The 18,086-nt window shown below is 35.1% G+C and overlaps 1 protein-coding gene across 1 annotated transcript in view; it reads left to right on the top strand.

The window, feature by feature from the left end:
• The window catches only part of SGPP1 (sphingosine-1-phosphate phosphatase 1), a 44,105-nt gene extending 28,080 nt beyond the window's left edge, over positions 1–16,025 (top strand). The window contains exons 2-3 of the mRNA XM_090272074.1: positions 111–200; positions 13,621–16,025. Coding sequence (XP_090128200.1) covers positions 111–200; positions 13,621–14,172 — 642 coding nt within the window. The 3' untranslated portion in view covers positions 14,173–16,025. The remainder of the gene's footprint in view (positions 1–110; positions 201–13,620) is intronic.
• Positions 16,026–18,086: the final 2,061 nt, after the last annotated feature.

The raw sequence follows: 18,086 nt of genomic DNA, 5'->3' as shown, positions 1-18,086 counted from the left end.
AAAAACACAGTTATTGTTTTCATGGAATTTTATAGTATAGTGATTTGTTTTTAATTTCCTTGTTTGTATTTGGTCTAATTTATTTAATTTTACTTTTTTCCCCCCTTTAGTATCCTCTTATATATGGACTGATTCTTATTCCCTGCTGGAGTTCCCTAGTTTGCCTAAGTAGAATTTACATGGGAATGCACTCCATTCTGGTAAGAAAAATATTGTGTTTACAGTGCTTTATTTTTTTCCGAAATTGGTATGCAGTTTAATATCATTTGTAAGCTTACATGAACCCTAAATAAGAAAATATAGTTATTATAAATATGTGTTTTGCAAAAATATCAAGATGATTCTTTGTGGAATTTTTAATGTAATAATCATGTATTTCATAAAAAAAGAATTCCCAGCAACCACAATAACCAGGTATTATACTCAGGATAACATTTCTCCCTTCTTCCAGTCTCAGTTTTATTTTCCTTCTCATTCTCTTCTCTGCCTCCTCTAATGCTGAGTCAAAACCAACAATGTGAATGCAGAAACCAAGGAGAGCTCTACTTATTAATCAAGACCCAATGATCCAGAAACTTAAATGACCTTAAACTATTTTGGTGCCACTATCTATTCTATTCAGTCATATCTTCTTACTTCCCTTTCTCATCTCTTAACCTGATTACTGCAATAGCTTCTTAATAAGTAGTCCTCTTTCCGGTCTGACACTGTTCCATGTGTTGTTCGGTCTCTTGTTATTGTATACCCCAAACACAAATATGATGTCATACTGAATGACTTTACATTTTCTCAAATGCAAAGGGTGTTTCTTACCTCCATACCTTTAGGATTGCTGTAACCTATGCCTGAAATGCCCTTTTCCTTTCTTAGCCTAGCTAAACTCTCCATTCTTCAAGATTCACAAAAATGCTTTCTTAAGATTGGTTAGGTGATACTTCTGCCAGAGCCTTTTGAGCATAATTCTGGCATAGCACTTATTCTAAACTGAAAATACTTTTTTTCCTTATCTGTAATCCCGACTAGACAATAAGCAACATGTTAACGTTTTCTCTCTCTGTCCCTAGCATCTAGTGTGATGTCTCTTAGAACACTCTGTGAATATATTATATACTATACTGTAGATAAATGATCAAGAAAAAAGGTGGACATATATGAACTAATTCACAAATCCGCAAATTTCTAATGAATTATATTGAATTTTTCTTGTCCTTAACAGTTTTCACTGTTAGAATTTTTTACTCATAAAAGTATCTCATTAGCTTTTGTCATAGCTTTGGAAACAGTGAGTTTCTGTTTCTTTCAGAGACTGTTTGCCTCTAGAAGCTACCGCTGCACTAGTAAATTTCCAAAAGTCCCAAAGATGATTTTAATAAGCATATTATTTATATTTTACTTTTTACAATATATAAATACAAGTTGTGAATTTATATACAATTCTATCTTTCTGACTAATCTCTACTAATTTTATAATGAGACTAAGTATCACAGTCTTACATCAAATATAACATTTGTGACAAAAAAATTATCCATCCATCTCTGTGCCTTGTTAGAGTTATTCCCTTTTACCAAAAGTTAGCAACTTTTCTTAGTTCCTAAGAAACTTTCAAATGGTTATGCATTTGTTACTGATTTAAAAAATTAGGATTTGCAGTCAAACGGCAGCACAGGTAAACACAGCTTGCCTCCTCACACAACCACATCAGGATTACAACTAATCTGTAGAAAAAACATCATTCAGAGCTGTCAGAAATTGAGGTGAATGTTAGTCTGACAACTACAGAATTAAAGCACATCAGGGCTGAGACACAGAATGGGCTGGTCCCACATTCACGTGTGATGGATAAAAATTCGGAAGAGATATTTTGGGAGCAAGGAGTCCCAACCCCATGTCAAGGGTCCAGTGCCAGGAAGATAAATCCCTATAACTTCTGGCTGCAAAAACCAGCAGGGATTGAGTTGGTGGAAGAAACTCCTGGAGTCCCAAACAGTTGCCCTTAACCCACACAAAAACTTACTCAGACTCACTCTCTCTGAGCTCCAGCACTGGGGTGGCAGCTTGAAAGACACCAGTGGAATACAGGAAAGAACAAAAATGCCTAGCATCAAGTTAAGGGCTGGAGAGCAGCTTTCTCCCAGACAGAAATGCAGAAAGAGGCCATTGTCCCTTTCCTGAACCTTCCACCCACAGAACCACAGAGCTGGCAGGTGAGTGCCATAACTGAGACTCTATCAACCTGGCTAACACTGTTTGCTCCACACTGGAGTGCCCTGAGACTCCATCCCATCCAACTTACTGGCCCACTCAAGCTGGTAACAGTGATTTTTTCCATACAAATGGCTGGTTTTGGCTTAGGCTTAAAAACTTCCTAAATCCTATCAAAGAAGCAACAGCCAGCCTCAGTGATCCCCCAGTCCCCACCTCCTACCATATCTCTTGCGAAGTGGCTCCAGGACCTGGCACTAGCAGCAGCCAAACTTAGATTCACAACTTAGCTAAGCCTTGGAATTTCCAAGCCCAGCACAAGTAGTGCCATCTGCAGATTGCTTTATAGCTCATGCATGGTGGCTAAAGGAAGAACGCAGATGGGGCTGACCTTGATCTGCACCACCCGGGACCCCCCAGAGTGTGCATACCCAGGGGACAGCTACAGACCATGTCAGAGGACCACTACCCTGCCCCTACACCATTGATCCTCCATGGAGGCATAGATCAGTGGTCACAGCCAGTTCTTGCAGCTGACTAGCCTGGGTAAATCCCCCCCATTGACCTGCCAATAGCAACCAAGGCTCAACTACAAGAAGAGGGTGTACTCAGCCCACATGAAGGGTACACCTCGAGTACCCAGCTTGAGTGATAGGGAGGCTGTGCCGCTAGCTCCTGTAGGACACCTACTGACATTAGTCCATGCTACCAAGACAGGAAGTCATAACAGCTCTACCTAATACATAGACCCAAAGTGAGGGGACAGTGAGAAACATGGCCCAAATGAAAGAACGAATCAAAAGTCTAGAAAAAGAACAAAACAAAATGGACATAAGCAATCTATCAGATGCAGAGTTCAAAACACTGGTTATGAGGATGCTCAAGGAACTTAGTGAGGACCTCAACAGCATAAGAAAGATCCAGTCAGAAGTGAATGATACACTAATTGAAGGAAAGAACAATTTACAGGGAAACAATAGTAGTGTGGATGAAGCTGAGAATCAAGTCAATGATTTGGAACATAAGGAAGCAAAAAACAATCAATCAGAACAAGAAGAAGAAGAAAGAATCCAAAAAAAATGAGGATAGTATAAGCAGCCTGTGGGACAACTTTAAGCATTCCGACGTTCACATCATATGGGTGCCAGAAGGTGAAGGAAAAGAGTGAGAAATTGGAAATCTATTTGAAAAAAATAATGAAAGAAAACTTTCCTAACTTGGTGAAGGAAATAGACATGCAAGTCCAAGAAGTACAGAGAGTCCCAAACAAGATAGATGCAAAGAGGCCCACTCCAAGACACATCATAATTAAAATGCCAAAGGTTAAAAATAAAGAGAGAATCTTAAAAGCAGCAAGAGAGAAACAGATACCTACAGAGGAATTCCCATAAGCCTGTCAGCTGATTTTCAAAATAAACTTTGCAGGCTAGAAAGGACTGGCAAGAAATACTCTCTTAAAGTCATGAAAAGCAGGGACCTATAGCCAGGATTGTCTACCCAGCAAAGATATAATTTAGAATTGAAGCTCAGATAAAGAGCTTCCCAGAGAAGAAAAAACTAAAAGAGTTCATCATCACCAAGCCATCATTATGTAAAATGTTAAAGGGATTTATTTAAGAAAAAGAAGTTCAAAACTATGCACAAGTAAATGGCAATAAATTCATATCTACCAGTGATTGTATCTAAAAAACAAACTAAGCAAACAAGAAAAACAGAGATAGAATCATGGATATGAAGAACATTTTGATGGTTGCCAGATGGGAGGGTGGTGTAGGGGAATGGGTGGGGAAGTGAGAGGATTAAGAAGTACAAGTAGGTAATTGCAGAATAGCCATGGGGATGTATAGTACAGTGTAGGAAATGGAGTAGCCAAAGAACTTACACACATGACCCAGGGACATGAATAATGGTGTGAAAATTGCCTAGGGAGTTGGGGGGAACTGGGTAGAGGGGCAAAGGGGGAAAACTTGGGACAACTGTAATAGCATAATCAGTAAAACAATTTAAAAAATGAAGCTTTGATATTTCTTAAAGGAAAGATATTAGATAATATTATTTATACCTGTTCATTATTATCATACAATGAGTAACAAGAATCTGATTATATTGAACATACAATCTCAAAGATGCTGCTCTTTAAAAAAATATTTAGTGGATTGATCAAATATCCAAGCTGAGTTTAGTTCATGTTTTATATACCGGATAATGTCTATTCATGAACTAGCTGAAGTAAAAACAATATTGATGTGTTATTTTTCAAATCATGACTCTCATAACCCTAGTCCTTTTTACTATTGAAGAATTATCTTGTCCCATGTATAGTAACTATTACAAGTTTTTAAAAGTAAAATCACAGATAAATTGTATTGTAAATTATGGTTCTTTATTATAACTACAACTATTCCTAATCAATAATATATTGCTTCTTATTTATTGATAATTGGTATATGACATTACACCCACAAAGAACCCATTTTTTAACATTTGGGTCTAATTTTTTCTTACAATTTTCACTTTTTTCTACTTCTTTATTTTTCCTTATTTTATTGTATTTTTTCAGTTACCATTTATCCCTCTTATATCCCTTTCCCCCCACATTTTTTTCTGTATTTCGATGTTTTAGTAATTACCTGCATTTTGAACTAGTTTCTTAATCCTAGTTTGTATCTTCACTGTTTATTGTGAAATTAGTATGGACTTATAGGCAGAGTGTGCCCTAGAAGTTGCTAATAGGTGCTTAGATACCATATTATCTAAGCTGATATCTTCATTAAGATGAGAGTTCTAATGTGTTATAAATAATTTATAATGAATGCTTCATTCAGTATTTGCCATATGCTTTGTTGTTGTTACAACACAAAGAGCAACAGCTTCATTTATTTTTAATATTCACCTATTTCCTAACCATAATTGTACTGAAAGTTTATATGTCTGTATATGGAAATTTTTTTTAGAAAGGTATGAGATTATAAAGTAGTATGAACATCTAACCTATTTTTATAACAAGAAATAAAAATCAAACCAACCAAGCCAAAAAGATTATAAAGGTCTAGAATAAGTAAACACTAGGAATTTTAATAGTGATTATTCCTGGACAGTAACTATTTGTTATTATTTATCTGTATTTTCTAGTTTTTCTATTGTGAGCATGTATTAAATTTGAATTTTATTACTAAGGATGGATTTTGAAATTTTTATCTTAAAGAAGATAATCAAAAAAATCCATTCCAACAATACATTTTGGTGTTAGAAACCCTGTTGGTATCATTGGCAGGACACCTGCAATGTATTATAATTTTATAAAACAGCCCTGGCTGATGTGGCTAGGTGGATTGAATGCCGACCTGTGAACTGAAAGGTTGCTGGTTCAATTCCTGGCCAGGGCACATGCGTGGGTTGCGGTCCAGGTCCCCCATTGGGGACTTGTGAGAGGCAACCAGTTGATGTTTCTCTCCCTCAATTTCTCCATCCTTTCCTTTCTCTCTAAAAAATAAGTAAATAAAATCTTTAAAAACAAAAACAAAAAACAAAAAAATGCTAGAAGACAACTGGAGTTCTCGTTCTTATATGTGCCCTGACTGGAGATGGAACCCACAGCCTTGGCATATCTGGACAGTACTCTAACCAGCTGAGCCAGGGCTATTTTAATGATATTATAAAAAACAACTTATAAGAATGAACATATACTGACATCTATAATATAAAAGAACTATAATTTTTAAAAGTACTTATCTTTGGAACTATTAACCCTTCTTTCACCTAACCTTAGAATAAATAGGTATGGTGTTTTAAAAATAGCATCATCATTTACTTAAAACATCTAACTTTTTACACATTCTGCACGAGAATTATAAACCTCAGACCATTTCCACATTAGTATATAATTTAAAATTTTGAATCAGTAATGAAATTTTTTAAATTTATTTTTAATTTTATTGTTTTTTTGAATTACAGTTGCCCCATTTTTCCCCCATTGCTCTCCCTGCGCCACCCTACCACCCCAGCTCCCACAGTCAGTCCCCACTTTGTTATCCATGTCCCTGGGTCCTTTATACTTGTTCCTTGAGAAGACCCTTCTACTCTTTCCCCCATTGCCCCCTTCCCCCTCCCCTGTGGCCACTGTCAGTTTATTCTTTATTTCCATGTCCAGTTCTGTTCTGCTCATTGTTTGTTTTGTTCATTAGTTTCCACTTATAGGTGAGATCATGTGGTATTTGTCTTTCACCGCATGGCTTATGTCACTTAGCATAATACTCTTTAAATAAAAAATAGCAACAGCTTCTGTCCTGGTAGCAAAAATCCAGTTGTCCCCCAAGACCTGTGCCTTTAATTACAAGTTAGGGGAGAAAGGGTAGGATAACAAAAAAAGGAACATATCTCATACAGTTTGACAGTCACATCATTAGAGATACCCATAATCTAAAGTATGGTCAGAGTTTGTTACGGAATCTTTGAGTAATTGCAGTAAAATTCAGTTAACCAGAATTCTTAGGTAACCTCAATGAGGTTTTTTTTAAGTATATATTATTGCTATTACAGTTGTCCCAATTTTTTCCTTTTTGCCCTCCTCTGCTCAGTACCCCACTTCCCTCCAGCAATCCACACCACCACCACCCTGCTTAGTTCATGTCCATGGGTTGTGCTTAAGTTCTTTGCTTCTCCATTTCCCATATCATTTTTAACATCCCCTTGTCTTTTTTGTACCTACTAATTATGCTTTTTAGTCTCTGCACCATTTCCCCCCTATTCCTCCTTCCCCCTCCCAGCTGATAACCCTCCAGATGATCTCCATACCTGTGATTCTGTTCCTATTCTGGTTGTTTGCATAGTTTGTTTCTGTTTTTATTTTTTAGGTTCTGTTGTTGATAGTTGTGAGTTTTTTGTCATTTTAGTGTTCATAGTTTTGATTCTCTTTTTCTTAAATAAGTCCCTTTAACATTTCATGTAATAATGGCTTGGTGATGATGAATTTCTTCAGCTTTACCTTGTCTGGGAAACACTTCATCTGCCCTTCCATTCCAAATCATAGCTTTGCTGGATAGAGTAATCTTGGTTGTAGGTCCTTGATTTTCATCACTTTGAATACTTCTTGCCAGTCCCTTTTTGCCTGTAAAGTTTCTTTTGAGAAATCAGCTGATAGTCTAATGGGAACTCCTCTGTAGGTAACTCTGCTTTTTCTCTTGCTGCTTTTAAGATTCTCTCTTTAACCTTTGGCATTTTAATTATGATGTGTCTTGGTGTGGTCCTCTTTGATCCAACTTCTTTGAGATTCTCTGTACTTCCTGGACTTGTATGTCTATTTCCTTGCCAGATTTGAGAAGTTTTCTTTCATTATTTATTTCAAATACATTTTCAATTTCTTGCTCTTCCTCTTCTCCTGGCACCCCTGTGATTTGGATGTTGGTATGTTTAGAGTTGTCCAAGAGGTTCCTAAGCCTCCTTATTTTTTTTGCATTCCTGCTTTTCCTTTCTGTTCTGATTGAATGTTTATTTCTTCCTTTTGTTCCAAATTGATTTGAATCCTGGCTTCTTTCCCTTCACTGCTGGTTCCCTGTATGTTTTTCTTTATTTCACTTTGTGTAACCTTTATTTCTTCCCTTATGCTTTTGCTGTACTCATGAGTTCTCTGAGCATCCTTATCACCAGTACTTTGAACTCTGCATCTAATAGGTTGGCTGTCTCCATTTTGTTTAGTTCTTTTTCTGAGGTTTTGTTCTGTTCTTTCATTTGGGCCATATTTCTTTGCCTCCTCAATTTGGCAGCCTCCTGTGTTTGTATCTGTGTCTTAGGTTGCACTGCTTTTACTCCCTGTCTTAGTAGCGTAGTCTGTGAAGCAAAGGCACTGGTAAATTGTGTGGGGCGAAGCCTTAGGTAATTGCCAGGGTGGGGATACCCATTTCATCACTTTGTGAATATGTTTGTTGTGGGGGGCTTGGAGAGGGGACAATGCTGCTGCCAGGCTTCTGGCAATTTGTCCAGCTCTTGCTCCATTTTCAGTTACTTCTTCCACTTCCCATATGCAATTGGCATCCTTCCAGTTGCTGCCCTGGGGGTTGTGTATGTTTTAAGGCCATGCAAGTCCTTTAAGTGGTGAAAATTCAGCAGTTCATTCTGCTCCCCCGATCCCCAGTCCTTTTTACAAGCCAGAGGTAATTGGGGTTTATCTTCCCAGTGCTGGAACTCTGGGCTTTGTGGTCTGGCCTAGGGCTGGGATTGCTCACCCCGATGTTATCACTCCCAAGTTTTACCCACCACATGTGAATATGGGCCCGTCTGTTCTGCCACCGCTGCCACTGCCTGTCTGATCCGCACTGTCTCTGCCGTCTCTGTCATTCCACCCTTTCTTCTTATCTGAATGAATGTGACTTCTTTAAATCCTTGGTTGTCGGACATCCATATAGTTCAGTTTTCTGTTGGTTCTAGTTGTTATTTGTTTTTAAGATCAGATTGTAATTCTTTCTATGATTGTGTGAGGAGGCGAAGCATGTCTACTTACACCTCCATCTTGACATGGAAGACCTCATGTTCAAAAAATATATTGAAAATTTAGTTTCTCTTTACTCCCAATATTTAATTCATAATGCTGAGAATATTCCTTTTTATCCTCAACAAATGTATTGAGCATAGAAAACATAGAGGATGGAAAACTGTTAATTATGAATTTTTATGTATATTTATATTTTATTTACATTTGTGCTATTATAGGCATCTTTTTTTCGACAGAAAAGCAAAGTTTAAAATTCAAGTCCCTAATAAGAGACTGAGAAATATGATAGCCATCTCTTTAAGAATTCAGAGGAAATCTTATTACTTGAGAAATATGATAAAACTAATCAAAGGTTTAGGATAGCCTTGGCCAGGTTGCTCAGTTGGTTGCAGCATTGTCCCATATACTGAAAGGTTGTGGGTTCAGTTCCTGGTCTGGCAGACACCTAGGTTACGGGTTTTTTCACTGGTTGGGGAGCACATGGGAAGCAATCAATTGATGTTTCTCTCTTGTATTGATGTTTCTCTCTCCCTTCCTCTCACTCTCTCAATAAGTATCTTTGTGTGAAAAGTTAAAAAGAAAAGATGCAGGATAAAATCTTTAGATATGTGTGTAAGAATTTAATACACAAGTTTAATCTTTCAAAAATAAATTTATAATCACCAATTATTGATATTCATAATGTGCTATGTACTGACATCTACATGCTAAAAATATTCTAGCCCTGGCTGGATGGCTCAGTTGGTAAGAGGGATGTCCTGATACACCAAGGTTGCATGTTTGATCTCCAGTCAGGGCACACACAGGAATCAACCAATGAACACATAAATAAGTAGAACAACAAATCAATCTCTCTCTCTCTCTCTCTCTCTCTCTCTCTCTCTCTCTCTCTCTCTCTCTCTCTCTCTCCACACACACACTGCCTCCTTCTCTCCCTTCCTCACCCTCTCCCTTTCTCTCTTTTTCTCTAACATCAATTTTTTAAAAAGACAAGAATCTCTGAGGATTGGCCTAGATGCCAATATTTTTGTTAACTTCCTTGAGTGATTTTGATGGGCAGCAGGAGTTGTGAACCTTTGGGTTTCTGGGAGAAATAAGCAAGCAAAGAAATGGAAAACAATGTGGTAACTGTTATAGCAGGTATGTAGAAGGTGCTTAAGGAAGCAGAAAGGAAGAAGTTCCTTATTATGGGGTAGGAGGAGGATATTTATGGAGAAGATAGATGCCTGGCCAGAGTCTCAAAAGATATGTAATAGTTTGCCTAAAATATAGGTGGGAAAAGGAATCCCAAAATGAGAGGAAATAGAGTCTATAAATTCATTATCAGTCCTGGCTGGTGTGGCTCCATGGATTGAGCGCTGGCCAGCAACCCAAAGGGTCACCAGTTCAATTCCCAGTCAGGGCAATGCCTGGGTTGCAGGCCAGGTCCCCAGTTGGGGGCACATAAGAAGCAACCACACATTGATGTTTCTCTCCCTTTTTCCTCCCTTTCCCCTCTCTAAAAACAAATTAAAAAAAAATTCATTATGGGATCTGGCATTGAAGCTTAATGATAAGCAGAAACGAGATATGAAACGCTTTATATGTCCTTCTAAGAACTTTGAATACACCAGTGGTATTTAAAGCCTTAGTTGATACTTTTAGAAACATTTTGTTAATTGGTTATATCTTTTCTGGACCTACTATAAAAGGAGTCACTATATAACAATTAAAATTTTAAATAATCTCACTTAATATTGTAGAATAGGAAAATAACAGCGAGAACTTGTTTTATATAGAAATATTTTTCGAATATATATAATACAAGAATTGTTGAAAAACAGTAAATATCCTCATTTACAAATAACTTAGATTTTGTGAAAATAGGTAAAACAAATTCCTATAAAGGATTTATTCACTCATTCATTCATCCATTCAACAAATATATGAGTGTCTGCAATATTCCTAAGCTACTTGGTAGATGGTGGTGAATAAAATATAATATATGGTGAATAAAATATTTCCTCAAAAAATTTTTGTTAAACATTCAAATCTTAGTCTGTTTAGTAATTGTATCTTTGTATCTGTTCTTACATTCTATAGTATTTTGATTTGGAATTGAATACTTTTTAAAACATTTGTTTCAAGTATTGTACTATTGACTCTTCCAATCCACAACAGAGTTTTTATTGTACTTTTACTGTGCAGTATGGATGATGGCAGAAATTTTGTAATAAGGTATATTAAAGTCTTCAATATAAAAGGCAGGCTTAAATTTTTTAAATAACACTTTTATGATCTTGCAGCAGGGAAGGCTGTCTTAAACAAGTACACTGATAAATATGACTACATTGAAAGTGAGAATTTATGTTCACCAAAATATGCTATAAAGCAAATGAAAAGGCAAGGCACAAATGCTAAAATGATGTTTATAGCACATGTTGTTGATAGATTCTGTTGATAAAGGATACATATGAAGACTGTATAAAGAAATGTAAATCAGCAAGGAGAAGAAAAATCAAAAGAATAGTTGCCAGAAAAACACAACTGTACATTACATAGAAGAGTAATAGCCCATAAACCTATAAAGAAACAATAATCAGGAAAATTCAGTGACTCATTGGATATAAACTTCTACAAACGTTTGGAAGTTTTTTATTATCTTCTAAAATTGAATATGCACTTATCCTAAGATTCTGCCATTCCATTCCTAGGCATATATCCTGAGAAACTTACAGACTCACACCAGGGAATAGCAAGAGAAAGATACATAGTAGCATTGTTTATAATATTCCTGGTTGGTTTAAGAATATATACAAATTAAGAAACACTCAAGTTCCACCATAACCAATAAACTAATCCAAAACCTGAAAACAACTAAAATGACCATCAGTGGGAAAATAGATAAATTGTGTAATCATATAGAAAAACACTACAGAGTTGTGAAAGTGAATAACCTACAACTACACGCAGTGAATGGATCTCAAAACTTAATGTTTAGTGTAAAACAAATCAAAGGAGATTCCATACTATAGAAACTTTTTATAAAGTTCATAAAGAAGCAAAACTAGCTAATAATTTATTTGGAGAAGTTCATATACATCCCGCTTCTCTTTTTCTGTGTACTAAATATTACAGGATAAAAATTTTAAGAGAGTGAGACATTAAGCAACTAGTCTGCTTAACTGTGTTGAATGATGTTGAGTGACCACTGTTACTGCAGCATAAAGACAACTAGTATGAAGCCCTGGCCAGGTGGCTCAGTTGGTTGGAGCATCATCTTGTACACCAGAAAAGGTTGGAGTTCAGTCCTCAGTTAGGGCACATACCTAGGCTGTGGGATTGGTCCCCCTTCACATCACATTGATGTTTCTCTCCCCCTCCCCTTCCCCTCTCTCTAAAAAGCAATAAACATCAGGTGAGGATCTTTAAAAGAAGATAACTAGTATGAAAAGAGTGGTTTCAGTGCAGTGATGAATTTAGAAAAAATAGGAAGAAAATGGAAGCAGTGAATATAAGTGACCCTTGATTAAATTTTCAGTGATAGTGAGTAGATTTCAGGTGGAAATTCTGAAACAGTTTGTTCATGTCAGGAATGATTCAGAAATAAAAGTTATTTTAATAATAGCTTTAATGCCTCCAATAAACCATTTTCTGTCACCTACCCAAATTGTTCATACCTAAAACTAGGAGTCATCTTTGCTCCCTTTTTCTTTGGCTTCTCCCCCACATTGAATCTATCACCAAGTTGAAGTTGTCAGCTCTAGTGTGAAAACAGTTTACTAAGTCCATCTGTGTACTTTTCTTCATGTAGATATCAACCACGTCTAGACTGAACTTGTGAGTAGCCTCCCACCAGTGTTTCCAGTGGTGTCCTGTCCATTCCATACTTTTCCTCTATGATTCATTCTCTAGACAGCAGATGGAGTGTTGCACTCTTGCTTTGGAATCTTTCAGTGGCTCCCTGTCACTTTTGAACTAAGATTTTAACTTCTTACCTAGTCTAGAAGGGCCCAGATATTTGGCCTCTACTTATCTCTTTGACTTCATACCACATACCCCTTTTCTTTGCTCCCTGTTTGAGTCACACTGGATTTTTCTCAATTTCTTGAACTCACTAGTTTCTTTTCTGCCTCTAGGTCTTGACACTCGGTGTTCTCACTACCTAGAATGCTTTTCCTTAGATCTAAAGATAGAACTCTCTCCTTTTTGGGGTCGGGATTTCTGTAATCATTCTAATAGGACCTTTCATCAGACTATCCCATCGTCCCGTTTTAATTTTCTTCATAACACTTAAAATTACCTGAAATTGTAATATTTATCTACTGTTTTACTTACAGGGTTATTGTCAGTATTTCCCATTTTAATGTAAGCACTATGACAGCAGGAATCTTGTCATTTTTTAGGTAATGTATCCTCAGTCCCTAAAATAGTGCCAGACACATATAGGTACTCAGTAAGTATTTGTTCAGTGAATGAATGAATGAATGAAGGAGAAAAAGAAACTACCCATGCTTTCTATCCTTTCTAATTATGAATTATATATTTAAATGAATGAAAATGAAGATGGTGTCTTTCAAAAATAATTATATATATTTTTCCCAGAAATCAAAACTACATAAATGAAGCATATTTAATTGTTCAAGATTTGAATATAAATTTGTGTAGTAGATATATTTACTTAAATTTATAAATACTTACATTTATATATACTTCTAACTTATATTGTAAATTAATTTATAAAGTAGAACTATGAAAACATAATTCTTTTATTATTAATCTTTTTTATTATCATTAAAACAGTTTTTGGTACCCAATTATATGGCCAATTAGTAAAGTTTACTTGAGGATGTGACATATTTTTAAAATTTGTATTAACATTTGTGATATAAAATACATTTTTTTAATGCTAAAAATAGTATTATACTAAACAACTTTTCTTTTTTCCCAGGATATTATTGCTGGATTCCTATATACCATTTTAATCTTAGCTATCTTCTATCCATTTGTGGACCTGATTGACAACTTCAACCAAACTCACAAATATGCTCCGTTAATCATCATTGGGCTTCATTTAGCCTTGGGGATCTTTTCTTTCACTCTGGACACCTGGAGTACATCCCGAGGAGATACAGCTGAGATTTTAGGAAGTGGTGCTGGAATTGCATGTGGATCTCATGTTACCTATAACATGGGTCTAATGTTAGATCCTCCTGTGGATATATTACCTTTAGTTAGGCCCCCCATTACTGTGACTCTGTTTGGAAAAGCCATATTGCGGATCCTTATAGGGATGGTATTTGTACTAATAGTGAGAGATATAATGAAAAAGACCACCATCCCTTTGGCCTGTAAAATCTTCAGTATACCATGTGATGATGTTCGGAAAGCAAGACAGCACATGGAAGTTGAACTTCCTTATCGGTACATTACCTATGGGATGGTAGGTTTCTCTATCACATGTTTGGTTCCTTATGTATTTTTCTTTATTGGTATCTCTTGATGGGAAAATATTGTTTATGATAAGAGAGTATCAGTTACTGATATCTCAAAATATATTCTAGTTAAAAGCCAAATCAGAGTTAGGCTTTTGCAGGAATTTAACTTAAATAATTAAGTAAATTTCATAAGAGTCAGTGCATTTTACCATTGCACATCCAGATATTGTTTTAGGTGAGCTGAGTTATTTCAACACTGAGAAAATTATAAGTACCCATTTAGACTGTTCATGTAATATTTGGAGAGTTTTGTGCTGTTATGGATTCAAGATATATAACATGTGTTAAGGTACATAATTATAATTAGGTATCTAATATATGTTATATATAAAATAATATAGCTAAGTTTTTTAAACTGGGGGGTGTATTGTAAAATCAATAACAATATGCAAATAATTATGCCTGTGTATTTGGACTTAATACAGGCATGTTGTTATTAACAGATATATTTAATGTTTTATCACTATGGGAAACATTTCCTAATTAAATTGCATAATTACTAGACCAGAATTCATATGCTACTACATATTGATTTACTGCCTCTCATTTTACACTGCCATCGTGTTACCCATGATGTTGATCATGGAAGGCATTTTTAATGGACCAAATTTTCAGGAAAATTAGTTTCTGGATTCCTTTTTTTCCCCAGTTCTGTATACTGTGTTGAATGTATTTTATTTGCAGTTGTTCTGGACATCAGTTTAATAATTCAGGTACTGAATTTTATTGCTTGCTAATTGTGCCTTTCTGTTGCTGTATTAAGAAATGCCATGTATACTGTGATATAAAAATAAGATGCTAACTTAATCTGAATTTACACATAATCAGGCATATATTTTTAAAATATGTCAAGCTAACAGGGCTAGAAATAAGTCACCCTCAATTCTTTAGCCTTTGTTTAGAAAGAAATATAGAATAAGCTAAACTTTCTCACTAATTTATTGGGAAACTAAATGGATAGTTCCATTTTTGTAGGTATTTTTCTGTGCATTGTAAGTTATAGGAGCAAGATATATCTTTTGTACATTGTCTTGATTGTTTATACTGAAGGTAGATGTTTCCAGTTAATGGAAAAGTAACTGAAATTTATAGATGGGACAATGCACAAGCTTCATATGCAAACAAACCATTTTTCTAAATTATTTGGAAAGGATTGGGTTTAGCAGTTACCTTTTAATATCCATTTATTAGCTACTTAAGGTAAATTATAAAATCTGAAAGTGTCAGTATTTAGATCCTATTATTTTTTCAATTTTTTATTATTTTCAGACGTAAATTTGGGTATAGTATTAAACTATTCTTTATTCTGTCTGTGCCTTTATATTTTGAAGTATAATTATGATTAGGTTAACATTAAGTTCATTTGTAGTAAGTTTTTCGTAAAGAAATTAACTTTCCATATAAATGAGCACCAGGTGTGGAATTACTTTAGTGCACTATCTGATTATCCAGAAGTATCATTTAAGATGTCTCTATTTTGGGCAGCATAACTATTTGAGCTCATATTTTTATAATTGTTACTGAGAATTTAGAGACATGGTAATTTTTACCAGTATTGAATCTGATAATTTTAATAAAGCAACTAAATTTGGGACCTTTACCTATTAGTTCAAAGGAAACCTATGCACTTGGGAACATATCGGTACGTTGGAAAATGTGCAAAGAACTTTTTTTTCAAAATGTTTAATGAATCAAATTTTAGGGGCTATTTCCTATAATTGAGTCTGTGTTATTAATATTTATATCTAGCTTTAAAGGTATTTGAAACTATTTCATTTCTTTGTGTTTTATTGTTATCTGTTCTATGATAGTTCTGTGCTAAATGTATTTAAAAATAAAAGCCAAATTCAGGACTGCAGGGTGTTTTGTTTGCCTTCTATGCATTTGTCTCTGTATTATCTGGTAGAGATTCATAAAATATGTTTAGAATTTGCAATTCTAGTAGGCTTTCTCTCCAAAGCATTTTATTCAAAATTAGTGTATTGTTTTAAGTAATAGAAAACATTGAAGAAATTCTTTAAGGTTCAAACTAACTTTGGCTCCATTTATGATCATTCTGACTTCATATTTTTAGTAAAAAGTTTCATAACGTTTTTGAAAATAACACGTGTAAAGTATGTTTCAGGAATATCTATGGCTAACAGTATTGTAGGTAGTTGACAATCTATTAATTCAGGAATTAATTATAATACTAGGAACAGGTACCTTTTCAAGCAAAATAATATTATGGCTATTTCATTTTATAGTTTAAAAATGCCAAGATGTGTGAATTGCAAAAACTAGATCTTCCAGAATCTCATTATATGACCTAGTATAAAGCAATGCTACTACAGGTTTACATAATTAATTTTCATAAGTAATTTTTAATGTGTTTTTCAAGGACAACATAAAAGTTAATGATATGAATATAATTTAAAGGCAAATTTTCATAAGATATTTGATAAAAATAAGTATGTAAATACTAAAATGTTTTTATTTTGAGTATATAATTACCTGAGGATATGCTTGTTGATTTTTAGACAGAAAGGAAGTGCGGGTGAGGGGAGAGAGACATTGATCTGTTGCCTCCCATACGTGCCCCAGCTGGGGATCTGCAGCCTAGGTAGGTGCCCTGACCAGGAATTGTGCCCACAACCTTTTGGTGTATGGGACAATGTTCCAACCAGCCGGGACAGAAAGCTCTTCATTTTAAGTCCACCAGATCACTACAGATTTTTTTTTTTAATTGATTTTAGAGAGAGAGAGGAAAGGGAATAGGGAGAGAGAGAAACATCAATTTCTTGTTCCACCTATTTATGCATACACTGTTGATTCTTGTATGTGCCCTGACCAGGGGTCAAACCTCAAACTTCAGCATATCAGGATCACACTCTAATCAAATGAGCTACCCAGCCAGGGCCAGTACTGATTATAAAACATTTCTTCCTCATGAGAAACACAAGAGGGAAAGTCAAAGAAAAACAAGAGAAACATTTTCTAAATAAAAATCTTTATAGAAATAAACACTTAACTAGCTGATATTTCCTAATTTGTCCTTTTTCCTTGCATCATCTTTAGTCTCGTTGCATTTCCCATGGATGTCTGTAAAGACCAGCCCCTGTCACTGCAGACAAGATATGACAGAATGCTTTAAATTTCATTAGGTTTATTTCCAATCTTAAATGTCATTAAAGTCCATTATCCCAGGTGTTAAAAGTTCATAGTTATCAATAGACTCACTGGAAACAAATTGAACTGGGTTACCAAAGGGGAGAGGGAAGCGGGGAAGGTGGGGGGAAGGTGGGGAGAAGGTGAAAAAAAGGTGAAAGGGAATATTGTCCATAATAATCGTGATGATTTTGCACACTGACTAGATAGTTACTAGACTTAGTGTGGTGAGTACTTAGTAAGGTATGTAAATGTTGAATTACTCTCATGTTCATCTGAAACTAATGTAATATTGTACACCAACTATACTTTTTAAAAAGTTTCTAAACTTACCTATTATGTGGTTTGCAATATTTGTTTAATACATATTTAACTTTTTTTTCTTTTCTTATATGACATTCTCTTATGAGATATAATATGGATTCTCTTTTTAAAAAAAAATCACCACTATAGTGTTACCTCTTCAGATTTGAGGTTTATCCCTTATCATAAATTAGAGGTTCTTGTGACTGAAATTCATTGTATCATATATTACAACCTGTAATTGTCTTAGTTATATATTTTTAAATTTTTTTGTCTTCATCTCTATGGGGTAAGCTCCGGGAAGAAAAATAGCTTGCACCTCTGAGAGGCAACTAATCGATGTTTCTCTCTCCCTCCCTCCTTCTCTCCCTCCTTCCCTCCCCTTCCTTCCTCTCTTTAAAAAATCAATCAATAAAATTTTTTTAAAACAACAAAGAGTACAAAATATTCTGTTGCTTAAAAAGATATT

The sequence above is a fragment of the Furipterus horrens genome, unplaced genomic scaffold, assembly GCF_987537825.1.
Source record: "Furipterus horrens unplaced genomic scaffold, mFurHor1.1.pri manual_scaffold_3, whole genome shotgun sequence".
NCBI lineage: Eukaryota > Metazoa > Chordata > Mammalia > Chiroptera > Furipteridae > Furipterus > Furipterus horrens.
This window is presented reverse-complemented; position numbering and strand designations above follow the sequence as displayed.